The following is a 24,315-nucleotide window of genomic DNA, read 5'->3' as shown; positions in this document are numbered from 1 at the left end:
GAGTTCCAGGACAGGCTCCAAAGCTACACAGAGAAACCCTGTCTCGAAAAAGAAGAAAACAAACAAAAAACAAGTTCAGGGCCAGCTTGGGCAACTTAGACCCTGTGTCAAACTGAAAAGAAAGCCAGGAGCACAGTGGGAAAAGCTTTAGCAGGGTTCTGTCTCTAGTCTGTCTGTCTGTCTGTCTGTCTGTCTCTCTCTCTCTCTCTCTCTCACACACACACACAAAAAAAAAACCAACAAAAAACAATAGGTCAAGACAAGGCTAAAAGTGATATAAAAGTTCTGATTGTATTGATCCATATAGTTGACTCTGTTTTCATAGCAGGCATCGTGAGACTTTAATAGAACTAAGGAAAAAGATCAAAATCTATCAGGGTAAAAATACTAGCCTCCTATTGTAATAGGTTTGTTGATTCAGTAGTTTTCCCTTTGAGGTTTAACGGGCGCAGACATTCCCGTTTGGCCCTTTTCAAAATAAGACCTTTTGGAAATGATGATCTTAGTTCAGGGCAAAGAAAAAGTTCTCTCTGTAAAAGCAATAGTAGTGGCTGGGCATGCTGGCACACACCTGTTGCTGTCCCAGCACTTGTGTGGGCCGAGACAGAAGAATCATGGGTTTGAGGCCATCTTGCACTACATAAGGGAATTCAGGGACAGACGGACTGAATAGCAAGACCTTGTCTCTAAAACCAAAGGATAGTTATAATAACAAAATAGTAGACCCATTCATTGTTTCCAACTAATCATGAACTTCCAGGCATCCTATGGGTGAAGAGACAGAAGTCTACAGCATCCACAAATAGACTAAGTAACTGAAAACTCAAATGTATTCATTACTAGGTGGTACATATTAATTTATTTTCTTTAAAGAATCTCCAAGAAATTCTGGAGTAGTGGTGTTTATGGACTTTGTCAAAGTGTTACATTTTAGGTAAAAGCTCACAAAAAAACCCTGATAGGCTCTTTTTGTTTTTATTATAACCAATAAAATTATTACAGTATAAATTAATGGAACATCTCCCTCCCATCATTAATGGGAATAAAATACTTTAACCACTGTGGATGATGAGATGGCTCAGTGGGTCAAGATGCTTGCTTTGTCTGGATCTTGTACCGGTGGCAAGAGAACCAGCTCTACAGAGTTGAACACATACCATGACACATGTGCTCACTCACTAATAATTTTTTATAGAAATTGATTCACAAGTTCCATTTATAATGCATTAGTCATGAATATTGCAGAAGATGTGACTGAAATAAATGGATTCTTTGTTTCTGACTGTGGGGTTTTTGGATGGCTGGTTTTTTTTTGTTTGTTTGTTTTTATTTTTGTTTTTTCTTGTTTGTTTGCTTTGAGGTTGGGTCTCACTATGTAGGCTTGACTGGTCTCAAACTCAAAGAGATCCCTCTCCCTCTTCCTCCCAAGTGCTGGCATTAAAGGGACGTGCCACCACACCTAGCCTCTGGCCGTCTTTCACAGCATCCTAGTCTGTGTTCTGAGGCTGATAAAGAGGTTCTTCTCATGGTCACAGCTCGGGGTAGTCAGTACCATCCAGTCTCACACAGCTGGGAATTTGCCTTCTGTCAAGAAGATTGAGCTGGATTTCATGTAACCCCCCCCCCTCCCAACTTGGCCTGTCCCCTTGACTGCTGGAAGCAGTCACTTCTGTTGTCTCTATACCAGAAAACTGCCATCTGAGTGGGGGAGGGAGGGGAAGGGGACTACTACTTTGAAAAACCAAGGCCAAATTACTCTTCCTCTTCCTTTCTGTAGAGGGTAATGGGATACTTACTCTGTGTATCCAGTGAAAGGTGTTTTCCTTGGTGATTAAACTTTCCTCCTCTGATTTGCTGTGGTTTAAGGTATTTAGAACTGTGTGATTTAAGATGTTTGAAAATGTGTAACCACCCCTGTACTTTACTAACGGTTTCTCCTGTGCTGGCTAGACGGAACGCAGGCCTGTTGTTTGCCGGACAGGCTTACTCCCACACTACACCTCCAGCCCCATGTTAATGATCTGTATCACTTTTGAAGGTGGAAAAACTCAAGGGTACACACAGAGGATTTGTGAGCAGGACATCACTTGGTTGTCCTGTGACTTGTCCGTTTCATTCCCAGCAGCTGAGGCCCAAAGCCACTGTTGTACTCAATGCAAACCCCCCTGACTTTGAGAATCGAGCTGGACAAGAGTTTGGTTCCTTAGATGTGTGCTGCTGTGCTGAAAACACTGTTTGCCTTAAAACCAAACAAGCCCCCTCCCCACTCCCTCAAAAGGCAGTCTAGTCTCTACACTCTTCAGAAGTGGCCCACCAACCCTGTGCCTTTAAAATGAATTTTGGAGCCTGACACAGTGGGTCATGACTAATCTCAGTACTCTGAGAGGCTACAGCTGGAGGATTGCCACAAGTTCCCCACAAGAAGGGCTAGAAAGATGGCTCAGAAGTTAAAAGCACTGGCTGCTCTTTCTGAAGGAATAGGTTCAATTCCCAGCACCCATATGGCAGCTCACAACTGTCTATAATTCCAGTTCCAGGGAATCTGACACCCTCACACAAACATACATGTAGGCAGAACACCTATGTACATAAAATAAAAATAATAAATTATTAAAGAAATTTAAAAATTTTTTTAAAGAAATTTTTTAAAAAATGTGAATTTAGGGGCACGGGTGTGTAGCTCAGTGGTAGTTAGTTGCCTAGCCTACGCGAGAATTTAAAGAACAAAGGGAAGAGGAAAAAGTGGATTTTTGGTTCACAAAGTATAATGCTCAGAAACAGGCATATTCACAATAACAACCATGCTAATGGTAAGTAGTCATTGTGTGCCAGGACTGTAGCTGTGGATAGGCTCACATTCATGTGCAGGTCCCAGCAGGCTGCAGCGGTCTCACTGTGGGTCTGTGTGTGTGTGTGTGTGTGTGTGTGTGTGTGTGTGTGTGTTTGCTGTAATGACTTAAGTGCTTCCTATTAGTAACTGTAGTCCTAAGTGTGATAATTGCTGTTCTGAGTGTGAGTGTGTCTTCTGCTAACAACAAAATGCCAACCATCGATTTCTCTACCCAGAGCAGCCTCCGGGCGACACTCGGAGAAAAGTAAGTGCTTTCTGGGCTCTGGCTGCTGCATGAAGGTGCCTTCCGTCTTGTGGACTGTTTTTGCTGGCTCTTGTGTTATGTGCTTCTGCTCTTCTGTCTTCTCAGCTTGATTTGTAGTACATTTTTAATTTTTTTCTTTTTTATTTCCTTGTGATGCTTCAGGTTTCACCCTGGAAAGACTTTGGGGTGTACTTTAAAGAGCAGAGACATCTCAGCTGGGCGTTAAAGTCTCCTCTCCTCTCATACCTCCTCCTGACCCACCCCTCCCTTGCCCTCTAAAATAAGTTCATCATCAGCTTGAAATTGCAGTTTTTAGGGGCCGGTGCTTCCCCCTTCCTCATCTGTAGACTGTTAATAGTACATTTCAAATACCGGGCATGGCGGCGCACGCCTTTATCCCAGCACTCGGGAGGCAGAGCAGGCAGAGTTTGAGGCCAGCCTGGGCTACAGAGCGAGATCCAGGACAGGCACCAAAACTACACAGAGAAACCCTGTCTTTAAAAACAAACAAACAAACAAACAAAAAACAGTAAATTTCAGTCTATTGAGAAAACACAGACCTCTCTCTGGCTCATAAGGCAAGACCTTATGTCTCCTACTGTAAAAACAAAACCAAAATTACAAAGTACAACATAGGCTAGGTGTGGTGGTACCTATCATACCTGTCATCCTAGCTCTCAAAACTGAGGGTGGGGTGGGGTGTACAGCTCTGTATGTCAAACATGCACAAGGCCCTGAGTGCACCCTCAGGACAAGACAGAAGACAACAACCAGAGCCAGGCATGGTGGCACATACCTATAGTCCCACCACTTGTGAGGTTGAGGCAAGAGGATAGCGAGTTCAAAACCAGCCTGAGCTGCTAGGGCTGATGCGGTAGCTCAGCTGGTAAAGGCAGTTGTGCAACCCTGGGCACCAGAGTGAGAAACGAGCCTGAATGATCCCTGGGACCCATGTAAAGGTGGAAGGAGAAGACTGACCTCCACACACATACACATTCCTGCTCACAGACACGCAATTGAAAAACCAAAAATTTAAAACTCAACCTCCCCCACACCAAAAAAAAAAAAAAAAAAAAAAACATACAAAGCAGTTTTTTTTTCCTACTGGCACAAGCTGCAAGAGTCTTGCTGTCTCCCCACTCCTGTGCTTTATTTCCCTAAGTAAATAGCACCAGATGTGCACTGTGTGCCAAGCTATTTTGGAAAATGTGAATCATTGTCTTATAAAAAGAGAGCACAGTGGCTGGGCACACTTGTACTCGTCTGTGGTCCCAGCACTCAGGAGGCCGAGGCAGGAGGATTACTAGTTTGAGGCCAACCAGGGTTTGTTGGAGTGAGACCCTGAGAGGTGGGGGACAAGGATGGGAACTGGGAGGGACAGGAAGAGAACACTTTGCTTGGCAGAGCCCTCTTCCTGTGGGCGGTTTGGTCGGCAGCCCAAGGCTGAGTGAAGGCCAGTGATGCAGATTAGTTTTGACCCTGCTCACTCCCTCTCTCAGGAGTGCCTGTCCGTCAGACCCATGTGTTTTCTCAGGAGACGAGAAAATACAATAAATTTAAAAAATTTCATTCAAAATTTTAAAAACTTAAAAGATCAGATTTTTTCATAAGAAATACTAATTACTATTTTTCATAAGAAATACTAAATACTAATTTTCATATGCTCATAGCTACTGATGGTCTAGCAAAAACTGTCCTGGGTGAAACCTGTAGAAAGTTGAATGTGTTCATTTGGTGATGTTTCATAAATGCTGTCTTATGCTTTATTGGATTTTGTTTTAAACAATGCTACTGTTTTATGGTTATTTCTAGGTGTCAATGGCTTATGTCTTTAAAATGCTTCAAGACAAGTAAAATGTTTTTTAATGCTGTGGGGACCTAAAGAACAAAATGAACAGAATTAGTGTCTTTCCTGGAGCGATTTGAGATTCCAGGGTACAATGGTGTAACTCATGCTGTGCTGTTTAGTGAGCCAGAATTCCGTCCCTTTGCGCTAAACATAGACTTTAAAACCTGCAGGAGTTTAATGAGCTAGTAACCCTGATCTGGTCAAGCACAGGGTTCACTTCAGTGGCTCTGGTCTTATGTTAACCACAGCTGATTCTTCAACCCTAGCTGACAGACTCTAATTCTTAGTTCAGAATATCCCCGAACAGCCCCGGTCGTCTTTGCTTCCTCCTGACACTTGACAAGACAACCCTCCATCATCTGCTCCACTCTCAGCAATGTCTTCCAAGGTCCCACAGCAGCTCAGTGAGCTCTGAACACTCAGCAGCTTTTCCAGGCCCCACGTCCCAAATCCTTCCCAGTGTTCCCACCAGAGCCGGCGGCTCTGTCACAGCAGTACCCTGGGACCTGGCACACTGTCTTAGTTTGTTTTCTGTCGCATGGTGTTTACTTGGGAGGAAGCTTGGGGAGGAAAGGGCTTTTTAACTTACGTATTCTGAGTCACAGTCCGCTGAGGGAAGTCAAGGCAGGAACTTAAACTTTAGGAGTCGAAGCAGGAACTGAAGCTCATGCCATGGATGAACGCCACTTATTGGCTTTCTTACACCACTGATGACCACCTGCCCATGGGAGGCCCCACCCACAGTGGGCTGGGCCCTCCCCCATCAGTCATTAATCAAGAAAATACCCCACAGACTTGCCTACAGGCAGTCTAATGGAGGCATTTTTTCAATTGAGGTTTTTTCCTCCCAGATAAATCTAGCTGGGTCAAGTTGGGAGAAAACTAACCAGGACACCCCCTTTTTCAGTCAGTAGCAGACCAAACCTCTCAGAAGTTCTTCTGTATTTTAAATCCATCTATGGAAACCGTTCAGATGTGTAATTTATGTCAAGTCTCTGTTAGATGAGTATTAGAAACGTAGCGGTGCAGGTGACCTGAAGGTGACGACACACTGTGACTAGACTCGTTACTCAAAGAACATTAGAATATTTCTGTCCTGCTTCCAAAACTACTCCTCTCTTTCCCACTTGGTTTGCTTTCCTAAGGAAAGCTGGCCTCTGACAGGCACAGCCAGAGTGGGAGCTGAGTCAGGCAGAACTGTGAGAAGCCACAGCAGCCTCGAGACTAGTTCATCTCCTGCAGCTCCACATTTCCCAGTACCTAAAAAACACTTGCTAAAGGTTATACTTCCTGGTCATTTTCTGTACAACTAGATCATGGAAGTATTTGTCAAATTACTACAGATTCATTGAGCCGATCCCTGCCTGTGCTCACCAAGAATGCTGTAGTTGGAGCTCGGTAGGTAGTGTGTCTTGTACGCCTCCCTGCCGGGAAATAGGACACAAGTAATAAAGGAGTTTCCATTCGTAGATTTCCAAAGAGTTGTTTAAAATACATACAATAAAAAAAGCAAATATAATAAATATTTTACTCTGGGGACTCAGTTTCTCTTCTTCATCTCTTTTTCAAACTCGAGAAAGAGTAAGAAGTTTGGAAATGGAGAGAAAGCTTTAAACACAAAGCGGTTGCTCCTCATCAGGGCCATAGTGTTACTCGCTTTAAAAAAAAGTAATGCTTGCTTGCCTGCAGGGATCAGGCTCTAGTAAAGGTACTGCAGGACCAGTGTACCCCGTCTCTTTGAGTCTGTTTCCAGAGGAGTTGTCATTCACCCTACTCTCTCCTTCTCCATAGAAGGTAGCAGAACACTTCCTGAGTTCCTACTTTGCTCTCAGGATTGTCCAGTTACTCTGGTAATTACTGTCATTACTGGTAATACAGCAGTGAACCTGACAGACAAGGACCCTCTCGTGTGGAGCATGTTCCAGTGGAGTTGACAGGAAAGAGATGACTCAGCTTTAGCAGTGACTTCTGTGAAGAATGTAAAGCAAAGTAGCATAATAAAGTGATAGGAGCCTACTCTGCTGTGTGGGCAGAGTCATCTCAGAAGTATTTGAGACCTAAATGATAAGAAGACAGTGATGAGAAAATGATGGGCACGTGTGTGTTTGGTGTACAACTGGATGGGGCAGGGGCAGCCTTAGCTACATAGAGTTTGAGGCTAGCCTAGGTTATATGACACTGTCTCAAAACCAGAACAACAGCAGCAACAACAAACAGTGGGGATGGAAGTTGTAGCCATGTGGGAGTGTTCCAGTTAAAGGGACTGGGGAGATGGCTCAAAGGTTAAAGAGCGTTTGCTGCTCTTGTAGAGGCCCAGGTTCAGTTCCCAGCACCCACGTGGTGACTCAAAACCATCTGTAACTTTGGTTCTAGGTAATCTGGCTCCCTCTTCTGGCCCCCACAGGTATTGCACACACTTAGTGCACTTACATATATGCAGACAACACACAAATCATTGTCTTAGTGTGCTTTCTGTTACTATAAGAAACACCACGACCAAAAGCAACCAGGGGATGAGAGAGCTTATTTCATCCCACAGCTTGTAGTTCATCACTGAGGGGTGCTGAGGCAGGAACCCAGAGGCAGACACTGCTCCTAACCACAGAACAGCCCATTAAGGTCTAAGTACTCAATGGCTTTTCCAGCTCAAAGTTCTAAACTGAACTACAGTCCTCCCCAGAACAGCATGGGCAGGCCTGGCCAGCAGTACCCATGAACCCGGTACTTAGTTTGTTCTCTATTGCTGTGATAAACCCATGACCAAAAGCAATTTAAGGAAGAAACTTGGGGTGTATTTCAACCTACAGCTTATTGTGTCACTGAGGGAAGTCAGGGCAGGAACTGAAAGAACGCTGCTTACTGGCTTGCTCCCCAACCAGGAGCACCTGCCCAGGGGTGGCACCACCCACAGAGGGCTGGGCCCTCCCACCGCAATCATTAATCAAGAAAATACCGTAGACTTGCCTACAGTCAATCTGATGGAGCCATTTTCTCAACTCAGCCAGTTTCCTCACCTGAGATACACTTTTCCCAGATGACTCCAGCTTGTGTCGAGCTGGACAGAAGACAAACCAGGACACAAAATAAAAACAAATTTAAAAAAACGGTTTTCCAGGTGAGATTGGTACAGGTTCACTAAGAACAGAGACATGCTTGTTGTATGGGGAAAGTGATTGGGGACATGAGGTCAGTGAGGTGGGCAAGTCTAACCTTGTGGACACTAAGGCCAGAGCAGGGACTAGATGTGATTGTAACCCACTGAGCTTCCTGGGAACCAAACACTGGTGTTATTGAGAGCAAGAGTATTCAAGAGGACTGGCAATGTGGCTCAGTAGGGTTAGGTCCTAGCTGTGCAGACGCAGTGACCTGACTTCAGTTCCCAGTTATACAGGTTAAAGGAAGAAGGAGAGAATTGACTCCACAGAGCTGTTCTGACCTCCAAAGCATGTACATGCACACCCACACATGTACATTATACACACACAGTAATAAAAAAGGAAATAAATAAACAATTAAAAATATGCAGGCACTGAGAGTGTGATGTGAATAGTGCAGTCATTTTTGAAAGCAATATGTCATTGTCATAAAGTTGGCTGGTCATGTGGTAATTCTTTCTGTCAGGAGACATAGTCAAACATGTTTATAGTAGTGCAGTTTGTCCTAGCAAAGTTGGAAAAAATCCAATCTCATCAGTGTTGGGATGGATAATTTGAGATATATTCCTAAAGCAGTATTATACAACAGTGAAAGTCAGTGAACTATATCTAAATAGAATATCATGACCGAGACTATAAAAGCTGGATTAAAAAGCCAGGCAGGCGGTGGTGGCGCACACTTTTTTTTTTTTTTTTTTAAATTCTTTTTTATTTATTTATTTATTTATTTATTTATTTATTTATTTATTTATTATGTATACAGCATGTATGACCGCAGGCCAGAAGAGGGCACCAGATCCCATTACAGATGGTTGTGAGCCACCATGTGGTTGCTGGGAATTGAACTCAGGACCTCTGGAAGAGCAGTCAGTGCTCTTAACCCCTGAGCCATCTCTCCAGCCCGATGGCGCACACTTTTAATCCCAGCACTCAGGACGTAGAGGCAGGCAGATCTCTGAGTTAGAGGCCAGCCTGGTCTAAAACATGAGTTCTAGGACACCTAGAGCTGTTACACAGAGAAACTCTGTCTTGAAAAACAAAAAACAATGGGCTGGAGAGATGGCTCAGAGGTTAAGAGCACTGACTGCTCTTCCAGAGGTCAGTTCCCAGCAACCACAAGGTGGCTCACAACCATCTACAATGAGATCTGGTGCCCTCTTCTGACCTGCAGTCATACATGCTGTATACTAAATAAATAAATCTTTAAAAAAAAGAAAAAAAAGTGGATTAAATTGGAAATAGATTTTATTAATAGGGATCCATTTTGTTCAGCTGGAGCCCTCTTAGTGTCTCTCTCTCCCTCGCCCTACCCCGCCTCATGTGTTTTTTGAAACAGGGTCTCACTGTGTAGCTCTGGCTGTCCTGGAACTCATTATGCAGATCAGGCTGGCCTCAAGCTCACAGAGATCTTTCTGCCTCCCGAGTGCTGGGATCAAAGGCGTGTGCCACTATGCTCAGCTTTTCGTATCACTCTTAAAGTGGTGTTAAGAGTGATAAGGCAGAGCCACTTGGCCTTTTAATGGAGATAGGCATTACTACTTGTTTTAAACCAGATGTACTCAAACCATCAATCCACAGGACACTTTCCCTGGCAGAGGCCTGGATCTTGTCTATGTCACATGATCACTTTCTCATTTTTAGCAAATCGTTTACCTGGGCCTCATTTTTGTTACTGAAAGAGCATTAGTGGGGTGTACTCCTGTAATCTCAGCACTTGGGGGCCAGAGGCAGGAGGATTGCCATGTATTCCAGGCCAGCCTGGGCAACATAGTGAGTTCAGAGAGCCAGGGGTGCTCATTGTGCACGTCGTCCCACCCCAGCACTCAGGAGTTCAAAGGCAGGCAGACCTCTTAAGTTCAAGGCCAGCCTGTTCTACAAAGACCTTGTCTTTTTTTTTTTTTTTTTTTTTTTAAAGTATCTGCCCCACCTCTTCATCTGGTGTGGGGAAGGGAGATCAGATAGTATAAATGGGCTCTGAAGAGCATATTTAAATAGGAGGCCAAGCACAGTGTTTTGTGGCATCTCTGCAGTCACAGTCTTGGTGACTGTCCAGGTCACAACATTCTCACCTTTACCGTTACTGCCGAGTCAAGAGCCGTTTGTGCGTTTACAGCAGTTTCTTCCGATTCAAGGCCAGGTTTGTTTTGTTTTGTTTGGCTTTTGGAGACAGGGTCTCCTGTAGCCAAGGCTGGCCTGGAGCTCCTGATCCTCCTGCCTCCACCTCCTGAGGACTTGAGGCCAGGCTTATGACTGGTATACAGCATAGGAAGCCACCCTCAGATTTCTGCATTCCAGCTAGACACACCTGAAAGAAGAAGCTTTACAGAGATAAATCCTCTCCCCAAGTCATACTTGGAATGCATTAGGGCCTAGAAGGAAAGCAGGCCTGTGAAAGCTGTTTTGCTTCCCACATTCAGCACTGCTGGCCACCTTTCTTCAGGACTTCAAAGGCTAGAGGCGTCCACCTCCTCAATAACTGGTATCTCCATTCATCCCCAGCCTGAGGAGGCAGGGACCCAGGAGGCTGAGCTTGCAGACTCTGGGCCTGTAGCTCAGGGAGTCAGTTACTCTCCCATCTCTTGGGAACGTCAGGAATGACTAGCCTGGAGTCTTGGTTTGCTAAAGGAACGGGACTCCTCTAGCACTGTTCCTCTATAGCAGTAGTTCTCAACCTTCCTAATGCTGTGTGTGACCTTTTAATACAATTCCTCATGTCATGGTGACCCCCAACCATAAGATTATTTTCATTGCTACTCTATAACTGTAATTTTGATACTGTTTTGAATCGTAATGCAAATATCCAATATGCAAGATATATGATATATGACCCCCAAATGGGTTTTGACCTACAAGTTGAGAACCACTGCTCTAGAACAAGATTGCAGGTCTGACCGTTTAGAATCGTACAGTTGCGCCTTAAAAATTGGAGCCCAATGAAGCAGAAAACTGAAAACCCTGTATTTCTCCACCCCTGGCTTTTTTTTTTTTTTTTTTTGGTTTTTCGAGACAGGTTTTCTCTGTGTAGCTTTGCACCTTTCCTGGATCTCGCTCTGTAGCCCAGGCTGGCCTTGAACTCACAGAGATCCGCCTGCCTCCACCTCCCTAGTGCTGGGATTAAAGGCGTACAAAGGCATGCGCCACTACTGCCTGGCTCATGTCTTTCTTCATAGATCTTTTCCCAGCCAAGAACTTGACAGTCAGTCATTGGAAAGAGTAACAATTGACTGGGACAGTTGTCCTCGTTCATGGATTGCACACTTTGTCAGCAAAGAGTGCTGACTGAACACCCGTGTGTCGTGTTCCTCTTCAGGTAGAGCCAGCACGGTTCCTTTGCCACAGCCAGGGTTGCTGTGGATGCTGTGGAAGTGAGTCTCCTCGTGCATCTGTTGCCACCTCTGCCCCCCACCCCATTTTCTCAGTTAACCTCTTTTTCTTTGTCTTCAGGCCAATGAGGCGAGCTCAGAGTCCATAGCATCCTTCTCTAAACCGGAGATCATGAGTAGCTTTCTGCCAGAGGGCGGGTGTTACGAGCTGCTCACCATCATAGGTAATTCCCAGGGACATGCCCACCTTCCCGCTACAGCCTCCTCAGCTAGCTTCGAGGATTCATGGTGACAGTGGGCTTCTGTGGGTTTCTTGTACCAAGTATGGGAAGAAATCATTTCTTGGAGGCCATAGTCCACTACGATGATTGGCTGAGAAGGACTGTTGGGAAAATGAAGAAATGTCAGATCTGAAAGTAGCAGTATTGAACATTCTAAGTAGAATTTTCTGCTGAAATTGAGTCCCTTTTCTTTAGAGCAGTTAAGTCTTTGTGTAAGTCGTTGCTCTTTTCTTTCAGGCAAAGGGTTTGAGGACTTGATGACAGTGAATTTAGCCAGGTACAGACCAACAGGAGAATACGTGACAGTTCGCAGGATCAACCTGGAAGCCTGTTCCAATGAGATGGTGACGTTCTTGCAGGTAATGAAGTGTGGCCGTGACCACACTGGGGGTGGGCTCCCGGTTACATAGTGATACCGTCTCACTCCTCTACACGGTTCTTCAGGACACTGAGGCGGGTCGTGTGTTCAGAAGTCTTGAGGCATCAGTGAAGAATCTTACATATTTGATAATGCCCATCAGGCTGGCAGGGGTCCCCGGGCAAGGTGATAGGAAATGTCTCCTTGTATTCCAGTTACCATTTGTCTGTTAGTTCGGTCAACTCATGCTTTGATGTATAGTGGGAAAATATTTTTTGTTTTGAGATAACATCTTGCTGTTACCCAGCCTGGCCTCAAATTTACAGTCCTCCTACCTCAGCGCCTGAGCTGGGATTGTGCTCTTGACTTAAGAGGAGTGTGTGCTTGGCCTTTGGGATGGCGCTAAGCGAGCCACTTCCAAGTCTTCAGCACTGTCTTATTTTTGTTGTCAGAGGGGGCTGACTCACTGTGCGACAGCAGTGACCCTGCGTGGTGAAGGGTTGCTTTTGGAGGCTCCTGAGTACTGGTGGCTGGCAGGGCCACCCAAAGGCCTGAGCCGGCAAATCGGGTGGCTTTCCTCCACTGGAAGGACTCTGAGGAGAGCATCCAGAAGGCACGAGGTCTCCACACTTTGACACCGCCCTCCTCAGGTTGGATGCCGTTCGTGATCCTGACCTCAGCTCTGCCGTTGTTTTCAGGGGGAGCTTCATGTCTCTAAACTCTTCAGCCATCCCAACATAGTGCCGTATCGAGCTACCTTCATCTCAGACAATGAGCTGTGGGTCGTCACATCCTTCATGGCATATGGTGAGTGGGAAGGTCCCTAGATCACTTGACGGTCCTTTCTGTGCTGGTTTCTTTCTCCTGTTACCCTCAGCATCCTTTTCAGGTTCTGCAAAGGATCTCATTGGCACACACTTCATGGATGGCATGAATGAGCTGGCGATCGCATACATTCTTCAGGGGGTGCTGAAGGCCTTGGACTACATCCACCACATGGGCTATGTGCACAGGTGTGTTCCACCACTTTACCCTTTACTAGTGAAGCTGGGGTTCCGAATCAAGGATCAGGACTCTGAGCTTGCCACTCGGGGTACAGTCATTAGCCTGTCAGTGCTGAAGTCACTTATCTTTTGTGTGAGAGGAACATCTACTGTGGACCACTGGCCCCTGACCCCTGCCTTACTCCTGTGTGCCTCAGAGCAGGCCCATGGCCAGGCAAAGACAGATTGCTTAGTGGTTGGTGTCAGGAAAACCAGCTTATGGTGGGGAAGGTAACGGAACTGGAGCCCTCCTTCCGCTTCATTGATTCCAGGGATCAAACTGAGGTTGTGAGGCTTGGCAGCAAGTGCCTGTACCCACTGAGCCATCTCACAAGCCCCAAACTGCAGACCTATGTAGAAGGCAGTGTGAGGGAATAGTTTGGGAACCTAGATACACAAGGACTAGACATTTAAAAGCATAAAGCAAGAAAATGATAAATTTGATTACATCAGCTTTAAAGGTTTCTATCTCATAAATGACACTGTGAACAAAGTAATATGTACCAGAGTGACAGATGTTAGCTTTGTCTAAACATACATGAGCGACAAGAAGATGATACAGAACAAGTGGAGGCCAGCAAGAGTGGCAGGATGGGCGTTAGAGCAGAGCAGACCCCAGCAGTCACAGGGACACACTCTCAGCCCTAGCGATCATAAAACCGCAAATGAAAACATGTTGTCACATTGTGTGAGTGACTGGTTAGGTTAGGAAGCTGGAACCCAGTGCAGCCAGTCAGTCAGTGGCATGGACGCCGGCTCAGCATCCACTCTGGCTGTGTGCCATCAGTGGACCTGCATGCTGACTTCTGCTGCATGCCGATGTTTGTTACATTTGCACGCACTGAGTAGAAGCATCTTAAATGTCTCTCCCTGGAGAATGGGAAATGGTAGGTCCCTGGGCTAGAGTGGCCAATCAGAAGTGAGAATCCGAGGTATATAGCCAGCAACAAGGATGAGTCTTTGAAGTCAGCGCTGAGTGAAAGGAGTGAATTGCTTCACAGAAAGCGACTAGGTAGATTTAAAGCACACACATGCACTTCCCAAGAATGTCCAAGAACACAAAGTAAAAGTGTTAGTAGAAGCCAGGCTGGAGCATGCATGGTAGATCTCTGTAAGTTCCAGGACAGCCATGGCTATATGCGGAGACCTTGTCTCAAAAGCAAACAAATAAAAATCATTAGTCTACCTGGTATGGTGGTGCACGCCTGTAAGAGAGGCAGACGTCAGCATTAAGACTCTGGGGCCAGAGCCGGGCGGTGGTGGCGCACGCCTTTAATCCCAGCACTTGGGAGGCAGAGCCAGGTGGATCTTTGTGAGTTCGAGGCCAGCCTGGGCTACCGAGTGAGTTCCAGGAAAGGCGCAAAGCTACATAGAGAGACCCTGTCTCGAAAAACTAAAAAAAAAAAAAAAAAAAAAAAAGACTCTGGGGCCAGCCGGGCAGTGGTGGCACACACCTTTAATCTCAGCACTGGGAGGCAGAGGCAGGTAGATCTCTGAGTTCAAGGCCAGCCTGGTCTACAGATCGAGATCCAGGACAGGCACCAAAGCTACACAGAGAAACCCTGTCTCGAAAAAAGAAAGAAAGAAAGAAAGAAAAGAAAAAAAGACTCTGGTGCCAGCCTAGACTACATAATGAATTCCAGGCTGCCTGGGACCATCCGCTGGAACATGGTCAACATGCCAGGAACCACACTCTTAAATAAAACGACTCTCCCTCCCCCAGAAGCCATGGACCTGTCAGTTAGAGGTGGAGGCTTCTGAGCTCCTCTCTCCTCCATGCTAGAATGTGGACTGGCTTGGTCTTCTTGGGGTCCTACTCAGGTAGCCAGTTTCATGAGTTCATGAATGCGGTGGTTGGGTCGTGTCCAGAAGACACTGATCAGGTCTTCCTATCTCCAGCTCTTACAGTCTTCCTATCCCTTTTCTTTGCAATGGCCCTTGTGCCTTGATGGGAAGAGAGTGATACAGATGTCCTGCTTGAGACTGACCACTCTGTAGACACTTAGTAACTGCACTTTGACAAGTTGTGAGTTCCTGCATTAGTCATCATCCATGGCACAAAGAAGCTTCTCTGATGAGGGTTGAGAGCTGCACTAATCTGTGGGTATAAGATACAAATCTAGAGGGCACTTTGATAGTAGGGACATAGTAAATTTTAAACTATAATGATAACGTGGGGGATAGAGAGGTGGCCTAGCAGTTAAGAGCACACACCGCTCTTGCAGAGGACCCAGCACCCACATTGGGTTGTTGACAGCTGTTTGTAATTCTAGCTCCGAGAGAGATCTGATGGCTTGGGCTCCTGTAGGCACAGGCACAAACCCACCCCACACCCATTAACTAAAATGAAACATCTTTAAGCTGGAGAGACAGTTCAGTGGTTAAGAAAGTTGACTTCTTTTGCAGAAGTCTGGAGTTTGGTTCCCCAGCATCTACATTGGGTAGCTTGCTACTGCCTGTAACTCTAGCTCCAGGGGAGCTGGCACTGTCTTCTAACCTTCTTGGGCACAGCACTCATGTGCACATACCCACAGACATGTGCACATAAACCTCTTTTTTTTTTTTAATCAAATGATTGGGTGTGGTGGCACATACCTTTAATCCCAGCACTCCAGAGGCAAAGGCAGGTGAATCTCTATGGGTTCAAGGCCAGCCTGGTCTACAGAGTGGGTTTCAGGATAGTCAGGGTTACACTGTTTCAAAACCCTGCACAAAAACATCTAATGGTACATGAATGGGGCCATGTTATTTTCTTATGTTTGAAAAGTTCATTTATGTATGTATGAGATGCTCTTAATGCATGTGATATACACATGGGAGGGAGCTGACCAGGTCTGATATTTGAAGACTGCAGATTTGTAGCATCGGGGCATTCCCATGACACTGTCTTCATCTCCCCACAGGAGTGTCAAGGCCAGCCACATCCTGATTTCCACGGATGGGAAGGTCTACCTGTCTGGTCTACGAAGCAACCTCAGCATGATCAGCCACGGGCAGCGGCAGCGTGCAGTCCACGATTTTCCAAAATACAGTGTCAAGGTTCTGCCATGGCTCAGCCCAGAAGTCCTCCAGCAGGTCTGTGTGCTGGGGCCCCAGGAGCCCCTTCCTCCCACCACTCATAATTTCACAAGGAAGCACGAGAATTTGCTGGGATGGGGCTTCTCCCTGTTCCTGGTGGAGTACGAGGTTCTGGAGGGAAGAGTCCTTGTAGCCGAGGGTACCTTCTTACCACCACTCATCACAAGCACTGCCTGCCAGCTGTGGATTTGTGGGGTCCCCAACCTGACACTAGTGTCTGCCTCAGGGCCACATCCCTCCCTGTGGATAGAGAACATTCTGGAAATACTTGGTGCTCTAGATCCCTGTGCCAAGCAGGCGCACCCACCCCAGTGAGCCCGCTCATTTCATAGCAGCAGCAAACACCTGCTCTCCTCACAGAGCCGTTGCCCACAGTGGAAGGTGAGGAGCGTGCTCAGCATCTGGTCTGCCTGGGCCGGGCAGTCATACCTCCCCAGTCTTTGTACCTTCTTAGTTAAGGAAAGACCAGGGCTGCAAGTGGAGTCATCGGTGCCTTCTTTCTTCTGACTTAGAATCTTCAGGGTTATGATGCCAAGTCTGATATCTACAGTGTGGGGATCACAGCGTGTGAACTAGCCAATGGCCATGTCCCCTTCAAGGATATGCCTGCCACTCAGGTGAGCCTGCAGCCCTGTGTTCCCTTTCTTCTCACCTGCCTGCCTTCCACAGATGTCTGCTACTCCCCGCATGCTGGGATACTGACTATGGTTACTGACACCATAGACAGTCGGTCTTCGTTCTTCGAGAATTTTCCCACCCGCTCAGTGGAGGGGTGCTTGAGCAATTCTTTGTTCCCTTCTCTGGTGACAAATGTTGTGGTCACGGAGCCCAACCCATGGGGTGGAGCAAGTAAGGCATTGCAGAGAGAGGCCACGCAACACACGATACCGGTAGGCACAGCTGTGCAAACTGTTCGCAGCACTGACCGTTTTGTTAGGCTTTAGTTTATTTTGTGGAATAACCTCTTCTGTAGTTCAGGCTAATAATCAAACTTAGAGCAATCCTCCTGCCTCAGCCCCCAAGTTTTGCGATTATAGGCATGTACCACCATGCCTAGCTAAGCTGCCCTATCCTTAAAAACTCATCAGATACATCCTGTCTTTCTTCCTTGATAAGTACAACTAGATCAGTATCCAATTTCAAATTCTCAGGCATCTCTGAGTTTTGTACCACTGTATTCTGGCACACACTCTTAGATCCTGCATTCTGTAATTCAGCTTCTACTCAAGACCCCTGCACATGCCTGCCTTTTGGCCACCACTCAGGCCAGTCTTGGACAGACAGACAGACCCAGAGAAGAACTTGTGCAGGCCCTGACACACCCAGGAAGTGGAGTTGGGATTGTCTGGGCAAGTGTTACCTGAATCTCAGGTGCCTGCAGCAAGTTGTAGAACCAGGAGGAGGCAAGAAACTCTGAGCAGGCCTCCTCCCTTAGGCTCACAGACTGCTCATCTTGAGGTCACAGATTGAAGATAGAGAATGGCTGAGTAAGCTACCTCGAGCAGAGACCAAAGGAACTTCTAGGGGGCAATAATACTTTGTCTAAGACTTAAAAAATAGATTTTATTTGTGTGTATACATATATGCACACACGTTACATGTGTGCAGTTGCCTAAGGAGTTCTGAAGAGGGCGTCAGAGCTCCTGGAACTGGAGTCAGACAGTTGAAAGCCACCCAACATGGTTACTAGGAACCAAACTCAAGTTCTCTGTAAGAGCAGCAAGCTTCCTTAACCACTGAGCCATCTGTCCAGCCCCTGGTCTAGCCTTAAAAACTAATAGCAATTGACCATATAAAGAGTGGGAACAAAAGCCTACGCTTGACTGGAAGTATAGGTCAGTGGTGGATGTACCAGGCTGTTTCTTTTGGGCCACCAACCAGCTCCCAAATTTTTTTTTTTTTTTTTTAAAGATTTATTTATTTTTATTATGTATACAGTGTTCTGCCTGCAGGCCAGAAGAGGGTGCCAGATCTCACTATGGATGGTTGTGAGCCACCATGTGGTTGCTGGGAATTGAACTCAGAACCTCTGGGAGAAGAGCCAGTGCTCTTAACCTCTGAGCCATCTCTCCAGCCCAAGCTCCCAAATTTTTACACAGAGACATCTTATTAGTTATGAATGCTTGGCTTTATTGTAGGTCTTATTTTAATCTGTTTCTATTTATCTACGTTTGCCTCAGGGCTTTTTACCTTCCTGTGTGGCTGGTTGGGGCGTCCCCTTCACTTTCTCCTTCCTTCTCTCCATCTGCTCCTACTTTGCCTAGATTTCTCCTCCTGCTTATTCTCTCTGCCTGCCAGCCTCTCCCATTCTCTCTCTGCCTAGCTATTGGCTGTTCAGCTCTTTATTAGACCAATCAGGTGCCTTAGGCAGGGTGAAACAGCAACACATCTTTACATAATTAAAAATGCAGCATAAACAAATGTAACACACCTTAACCCAGTTAAAGTAATACTCGGCAACATTAACAAATGTAGCACATCTTTACAGAGTTAAAATAATATTCCACAACAGTCAAGTGCTTGCCTAGGATATGCAGAGTCCTGAGTTCAGTCTCCAGCAACATACAGACGTGGGGCACGGCAAAGAATTGTAAATGGCTGGGGTCCCGGGGGCTGCTGGGTCATGAGGCTGGAGAAGGAAGCAAGAGCATCCCATGTATGACCCCTGGGGCCTTTGGTTCATGTCCCAAAGAATGGGGAAGTGCTGAATATAGAAGCATAGAGGTGATAACAGCAGATTAGCTGTCCATCTGTCTATCTGAAAGGTGACTCAAATCTGTCCATTCTAGTTCCTAGCTGAAGTAAGCTCTGATAGAATAATTAGCCTAGTATAAGAAATGTGTAAGAAAAATAACTGAGTAACAGGAGATGCTCAGGAAGGAAGAAGATGGTTAGTTATTGTGGACCTAGTTTGTGTAAGCCTAGTTAGTGTGGACCTAGTTAGTTTGGACCTAGATAGTGTGAACGTAGTTAGGGTGGGTCTAGTTAGTGTGGACCTAGTTAATGTGGGCCTAGATAGTGTGGACCTTGTTTGAGCTAGTTAGTATAAACCTAGTTAGTGTAAACCACTAGTGAACCACTAACCTAGTTCAAAAGCAACATTGTCCAAGAAAACTTGCTGCCATAATGAAAGTGTCTGCCCCTCCACTGTCCACAATAAAGGATCCAGTAGCCACTTGTTATGTTGATCACTTAAAATGTGGCTGCTGAGATGGAGGGATTGACTTTTAAGGCTAACTTAAATAGTCACCTGGTTAGAGGCTCCCACATTAGCACAATCCCAGAGACATCTCCAAGTTCTGTTTGGATTGCCAGGAGGTTCCTGAGGTCACTTGCAAAGACAGCTGTATCAAGGTGTGGCTAGTTTTGCATATGTCAGATTTGAAAGCTTTGAAACAGGCTCCCAAGTCGGGTCTGCCCCTGGTGCAGCATGCCCATCCACCCAGGGTGCTGTGCTTCAGATGCCACAGTGTGGACTCCACTGGACCCATCTGGACTTCACAGAGGGTGATGGCGCTCCACCTCTAGCCTAGAGAGAGGGCTCTGGAGTTAGAGGAGCAACGCCTCGGGAAGGAGAGAGGAGCCCAGCCCTAGTGAAGGGCACTCGGAGCCCTCCGCTCCCATTCTGCCCTCACTGCCAGCAGTGGCCATGTTCCTTTGCAAAAGCCAGATGTCCATGATGTCTTAGGGTTTTCACTGCTGCGGTGGAACACCATGACCACAAGTAAGTTAGGGAGGAAAGGGTTACTTTGCTTACACTTCCAGGAAATAGCTCATCACTGAAGCAGAGGCATGGAGGGTGCTGCTTACTGTCTTTCTCCTCATGGCCTGCTCAGCCTGCTTTCTTACAGAACCCAGGACCACTTGCCAAAGGGTGGCACCAAGGGCTGGACCCTCCCCCATCAGACACTAATTAAGAAAATGCCCACTGGTCAGTGGTGGCACGCCTTTAATCCCAGCACTCAGGAGGCAGAGGCAGGTGGATCTCTGTGAGTTTGAGGCCAGCCTGGTCAACAGAGTGAGTTCCAGGACAGCCAGGGATACACAGAGAAACCCTGTCTCAAAAAACAAACAAAAAAGACAGGGAGAAAATGCCCTGCAGGCTTGCCTACATCCCATTTATGTGGAGGCGTTTCTCATGGGGCTCCCTTCTCTCAGGTGACTCTAGTTAGTGTCAAACTGACATAACCCTAGCCAGCCCCCGACCTTCATCTTCTTTCCCAGAGGTCCCATTTGTTCAAGGGAGTGACGGTATTTGTGAGGAGACTCTTGGCTGTCCGGGGCCCTGCAACCCAGACCTGTCTGTCTTCTCCAGATGCTGCTAGAGAAACTGAATGGCACGGTGCCCTGCCTGTTGGACACCAGCACCATCCCTGCCGAGGAGCTGACCATGAGCCCCTCACGGTCCATTGTCAACCCTTCCCTGAATGACAGCCTCCGGCCTTCCAATGGCGACTCGCCCTCCCACCCCTACCACCGGACCTTCTCACCCCACTTCCACCACTTCGTGGAACAGTGCCTTCAGCGCAGCCCCGACGCACGGTACCCACCCTGCCGGCCCTCAGCGGGGCTTCCGGGGGCAGAGGGAGCTTGGGGGCTCCAGCCAGAGGAGAGGCTGGCTCTTAAGTAGAGACCTGATTCCAGAGGAATGTGTGGCCCCACAGCAAGAAGATTCAGCTTTCTGTCAAGAAGCTAGCCTGGGTGGCTTTGGCTGTTAGCTGTTGGGAGAGCTGAGGGAAGGGCTAGAGGGTCTCGGAGGAGAGGATGAATTTCAGGGTTTGGACAGCTGAGCCCAGGGGTCACGTGGGTCTCTTCCCCTTTCTCTCCAGGCCAAATGCCAGCACCCTCCTGAACCACTCCTTCTTCAAGCAGGTATGGAAGCACTCCCTGGTTCCAAATCTGCTGCTGCTCACCTGTGGTTCTAGCTACCCTGGCCCCTTAGCTTGGGGGTGGGTGTTCTTTCTCTGCCTGTTTGAACTAGAGGAATGTCCCTGTTTCTGATGCCCGAAGAGGGCACTCTCCTGCCTTTCCTTTCCTTTCTGGATCCACAGGGCAGGAACCACGGCCTGGTAAACTGAGGGTCTGTGGTGTCCTGAGTTGTAGGGTCCACCGTCCAATTGTCTCTCTCCCTCAGATCAAGCGACGTGCCTCAGAGGCGTTGCCCGAGTTGCTTCGTCCTGTCACCCCCATCACCAGCTTTGAGGGCAGCCAGTCTCAGGACCACAGTGGGATCTTCGGCCTGGTGACAGCCCTGGAAGATCTGGAGGTGGATGACTGGGACTTCTGACCAGTTAGCCTGCGTCCTCCAGCTGGGGGTGCGAGCCCCGAGGGTCAGCACCTACCTCTCGGTGCAGACTGGGGAGAAAGGACATCATGCTGGCAGAGCTGGCTGCCGGCTGCTTGAGAGGACATTCTGCAAGAGACTTCACTGTTTTTGTGGCTTTTGAGGCACAGGGAGTCCCAGTCACCAGGGACTTGGAGAGGCCGGAAAGCTGACATCCTGTTCTGTGAGCTCAGGGGACCTCCTTAGAAGGAAGAGACACTGCTTTGGCCCCGAGGCTGAAGTCCAAACCCAGAGCTTAACTCAGACCCAGGGACCCTTCACTTCCTCCCCCTGCACTTGCTCTCCTAGCAGCCGATCCCACTCAGTTTCTCTGCTCCCAGACGCTGGAGGGCTGAATGGGGAACATGTCTGAAGCAGTCTGCACATGCCCTACCCTAGACACCTCCCCAGTTTCTGTCTTGAAGCACCAGGTCAGTTATGGCCGGGCTGGGCCATCCTCATCCCCACCTAGCTCTTGGGCCCTGACACCTGAAACCTTAGCGCATCTGTTACTCCTTTCCCAAGAATCCACCCAATGCCTCCTGCCAGCTGCTGCCTTGGCGCCTCCTCCAAGGGCCATAATGCTTTGCCTCATCTGAGGGCTTGAGGAAGCTCTTCTGTGTGTTAGTTTCATTGTCAGAACAAATTAAACATTTCAGAGTATGTTGGGAATGACACCAATGTTTCCGTGTGTGCAGAGGCTGTGGCCGGCTTGGAAGGATGTCCAGACAGGCTCAGGTGCAAGCCGTCGCTCTCCCAGGGTGGCTGAGTCGGTGTGGGGGCTGGCCGTGATTTCTTTCATAAGCAGACATACCACTTTCTTTAAAAAACCCCCTGTCTCATTGGGCGGTGGTGGCGCACGCCTTTAATCCCAGCACTTGGGAGGCAGAGCCAGGCGGATCTCTGTGAGTTCGAGGCCAGCCTGGTCTACAGAGTGAGATCCAGGACAGGCACCAAAACGACACAGAGAAACCCTGTCTCGAAACCCCCCACCCCCCCAAAAAACCCCTACGGTCTCTTAATTCCCTAGAATTTCAGGAGTATTAAATTTTGCTTTGGCAAAATTATCTGGAAAGGGCACTAGGGCTGGTATACAGCCAAGCCCACCTCTGGGGCACCAGGGCTCTGAGCAGCCAAGGTGGGAGGGCTTTGTCGTGGCTCCTGATGGTTGGTTCTAACACCAGCAAGCATGTAACTTTAGAACCCGCTGTCCTGGCAGCCAGCGACTAAAATCAAGAGGACCGGCTCTGCCCGTGCTCTGTGCATGCCCTACCTGCTTTTCCGTCTGGCTAGTCCCCTGGGGGGAGTTCTTCCTCTGGCCGAGGCACTGCAAACCCAGGGTTTTGTTTTCTTTCATTTTTTGTTTTTCCAGGCAGGGCTTCTCTGAGTAGCCCAGGCTGTCCTGGAACTCGCTTTGTAGACCAGGTTGGCCTCAAAGTCACAGAGATCTGCTTGCTCTGTCCCCCAAGTGCTAGGATTAAAGGCGTGTGCCACCCCTGCCTGGCATAAATACCAGTTTAAGGAAGTCCTCCGTCCCTTTTCTGAGGCTTCTCAGGCCATCAAATGCCCCTACTTAACATTTTCTTAGACATTTTCACCGTTGAGGTCGGGAATGTGGCATAGTTGGCAGAGTACTTGCCTGGCATGCAGCCTGGAGTGAGCGTCGTGTTTGCTCAGCCCCTCAGCACTTGGTACGCTGGGAGTAGTTGGTACTGCTCTATAAACTCAGCACTCGAGAGGATGGGTGTGGAACAGCATCCTCAGCCGCAGACCTACGAGCATTTAAAGAAACGAGCATTTAAAGAAACTGCGTTTCTCACTGTGGAGGTGGGCTAGGGGACCTGAAAAGGCATGTGAGAAAGGCCCATGGGACACCTATTTCCAGTGCTTCTACCTCTGCCCAACTTGGTTTTTTCCTTAGACAATTTAAAATCCTTTTTTTTTCTTTTATGTGTGTGCTTGTGTGCACCAGGATATGACTTGTAGCCCAGAGTGGCCTCAAACTCAGAATACTGGCATGGGCCCACAGCTAGCCCTTTTCTCTCCTTCCGGGCGGCCTTCCTCTGTACAGTCAGCTCATCTCATCCAAACTGCTGACCGTGGTAGCTCCCTGCAGCTCAGCCCACAGATGGTCCCAGCAGGGCAGGCTGCCAGTCAGCGCCCAGGAACAGCCTCCCGGTGTCCCTAAGGGCTTCACCTTTCTAGCATCGAACAGCTCCCTTGGCGACTCTGGTGACGGGTGTGGACAATTTCCCCAGGAAGGGTCACCCCTACTTGTGGAGGAGCACCCATCAGGAAGTCAGTAGCTGAGCCTCATTGCAGGCAAAACATCGTCTAAAGCGAGAACCAGAGACCGAGGAAAGCGGAGCGCAGCGTGGGTGCATTAGCAGCCAGGGAAACAGTGGGGGGCCGGTGGGGACGGGTGGTGCAGCCTGCTGCCTCCCTGTTCCCTGCCAGGCGGGAGGCGTTGAGCTGTTCTGTTCCCTGACACGCGTGGGCCCGCGCTACAGCCACCGGTTCTATTCCTGTCACTGGTGTGGGAACGTGCTTGGTGAAACAGCCTCCAGCAGAGGTCGGTGCCCCAGAAGCCGCTGCCTGGTGCAGGGCTGTCCTCCCCACGGGCGGCCGAGTGGCCGCGGCACCTCAGACCTGTGCGGCGGCGCGGCAGGCGCGGCTCTTGCTGCACTTTGTTCTCTAAACCGGTCTAGAAGCCTCTCCGCCCGCTTCGGTGGAGTGGGGTGTGCTTGACCTGGGCCGTGGCAAGGCCAGGGGTGACTAACCCCACAAAATCTGGCCACAGAACCCGTTTA

General features: G+C 48.0%; 1 protein-coding gene across 11 annotated transcripts in view; it reads left to right on the top strand.

The window, feature by feature from the left end:
• Strada (STE20 related adaptor alpha) overlaps window positions 1-22,182 on the top strand; it is a 31,648-nt gene extending 9,466 nt beyond the window's left edge. For 7 of the 11 annotated variants that reach the window (XM_059271974.1, XM_059271969.1, XM_059271967.1 and 4 more), the window contains 9 exons: window positions 11,544-11,646; window positions 11,941-12,062; window positions 12,760-12,868; window positions 12,951-13,074; window positions 16,008-16,179; window positions 16,695-16,799; window positions 20,498-20,724; window positions 21,012-21,054; window positions 21,317-22,182. In XM_059271974.1, the coding sequence (XP_059127957.1) occupies window positions 11,595-11,646; window positions 11,941-12,062; window positions 12,760-12,868; window positions 12,951-13,074; window positions 16,008-16,179; window positions 16,695-16,799; window positions 20,498-20,724; window positions 21,012-21,054; window positions 21,317-21,469 (1,107 nt within the window). In that variant the 5' untranslated portion in view covers window positions 11,544-11,594 and the 3' untranslated portion in view covers window positions 21,470-22,182. Of the gene's footprint in view, window positions 1-3,066; window positions 3,096-11,543; window positions 11,647-11,940; window positions 12,063-12,759; window positions 12,869-12,950; window positions 13,075-16,007; window positions 16,180-16,694; window positions 16,800-20,497; window positions 20,725-21,011; window positions 21,055-21,316 lie in introns of all 11 variants that reach the window. The other 4 variants (XM_059271965.1, XM_059271963.1, XM_059271964.1 and 1 more) reach the window with 1 other exon arrangement.
• Window positions 22,183-24,315: the final 2,133 nt, after the last annotated feature.

Source organism: Peromyscus eremicus, chromosome 8a (assembly GCF_949786415.1).
Source record: "Peromyscus eremicus chromosome 8a, PerEre_H2_v1, whole genome shotgun sequence".
NCBI lineage: Eukaryota > Metazoa > Chordata > Mammalia > Rodentia > Cricetidae > Peromyscus > Peromyscus eremicus.
Note: the sequence above shows the minus strand (reverse complement) of the source record. Positions and strands in the feature narration are given on the sequence as shown.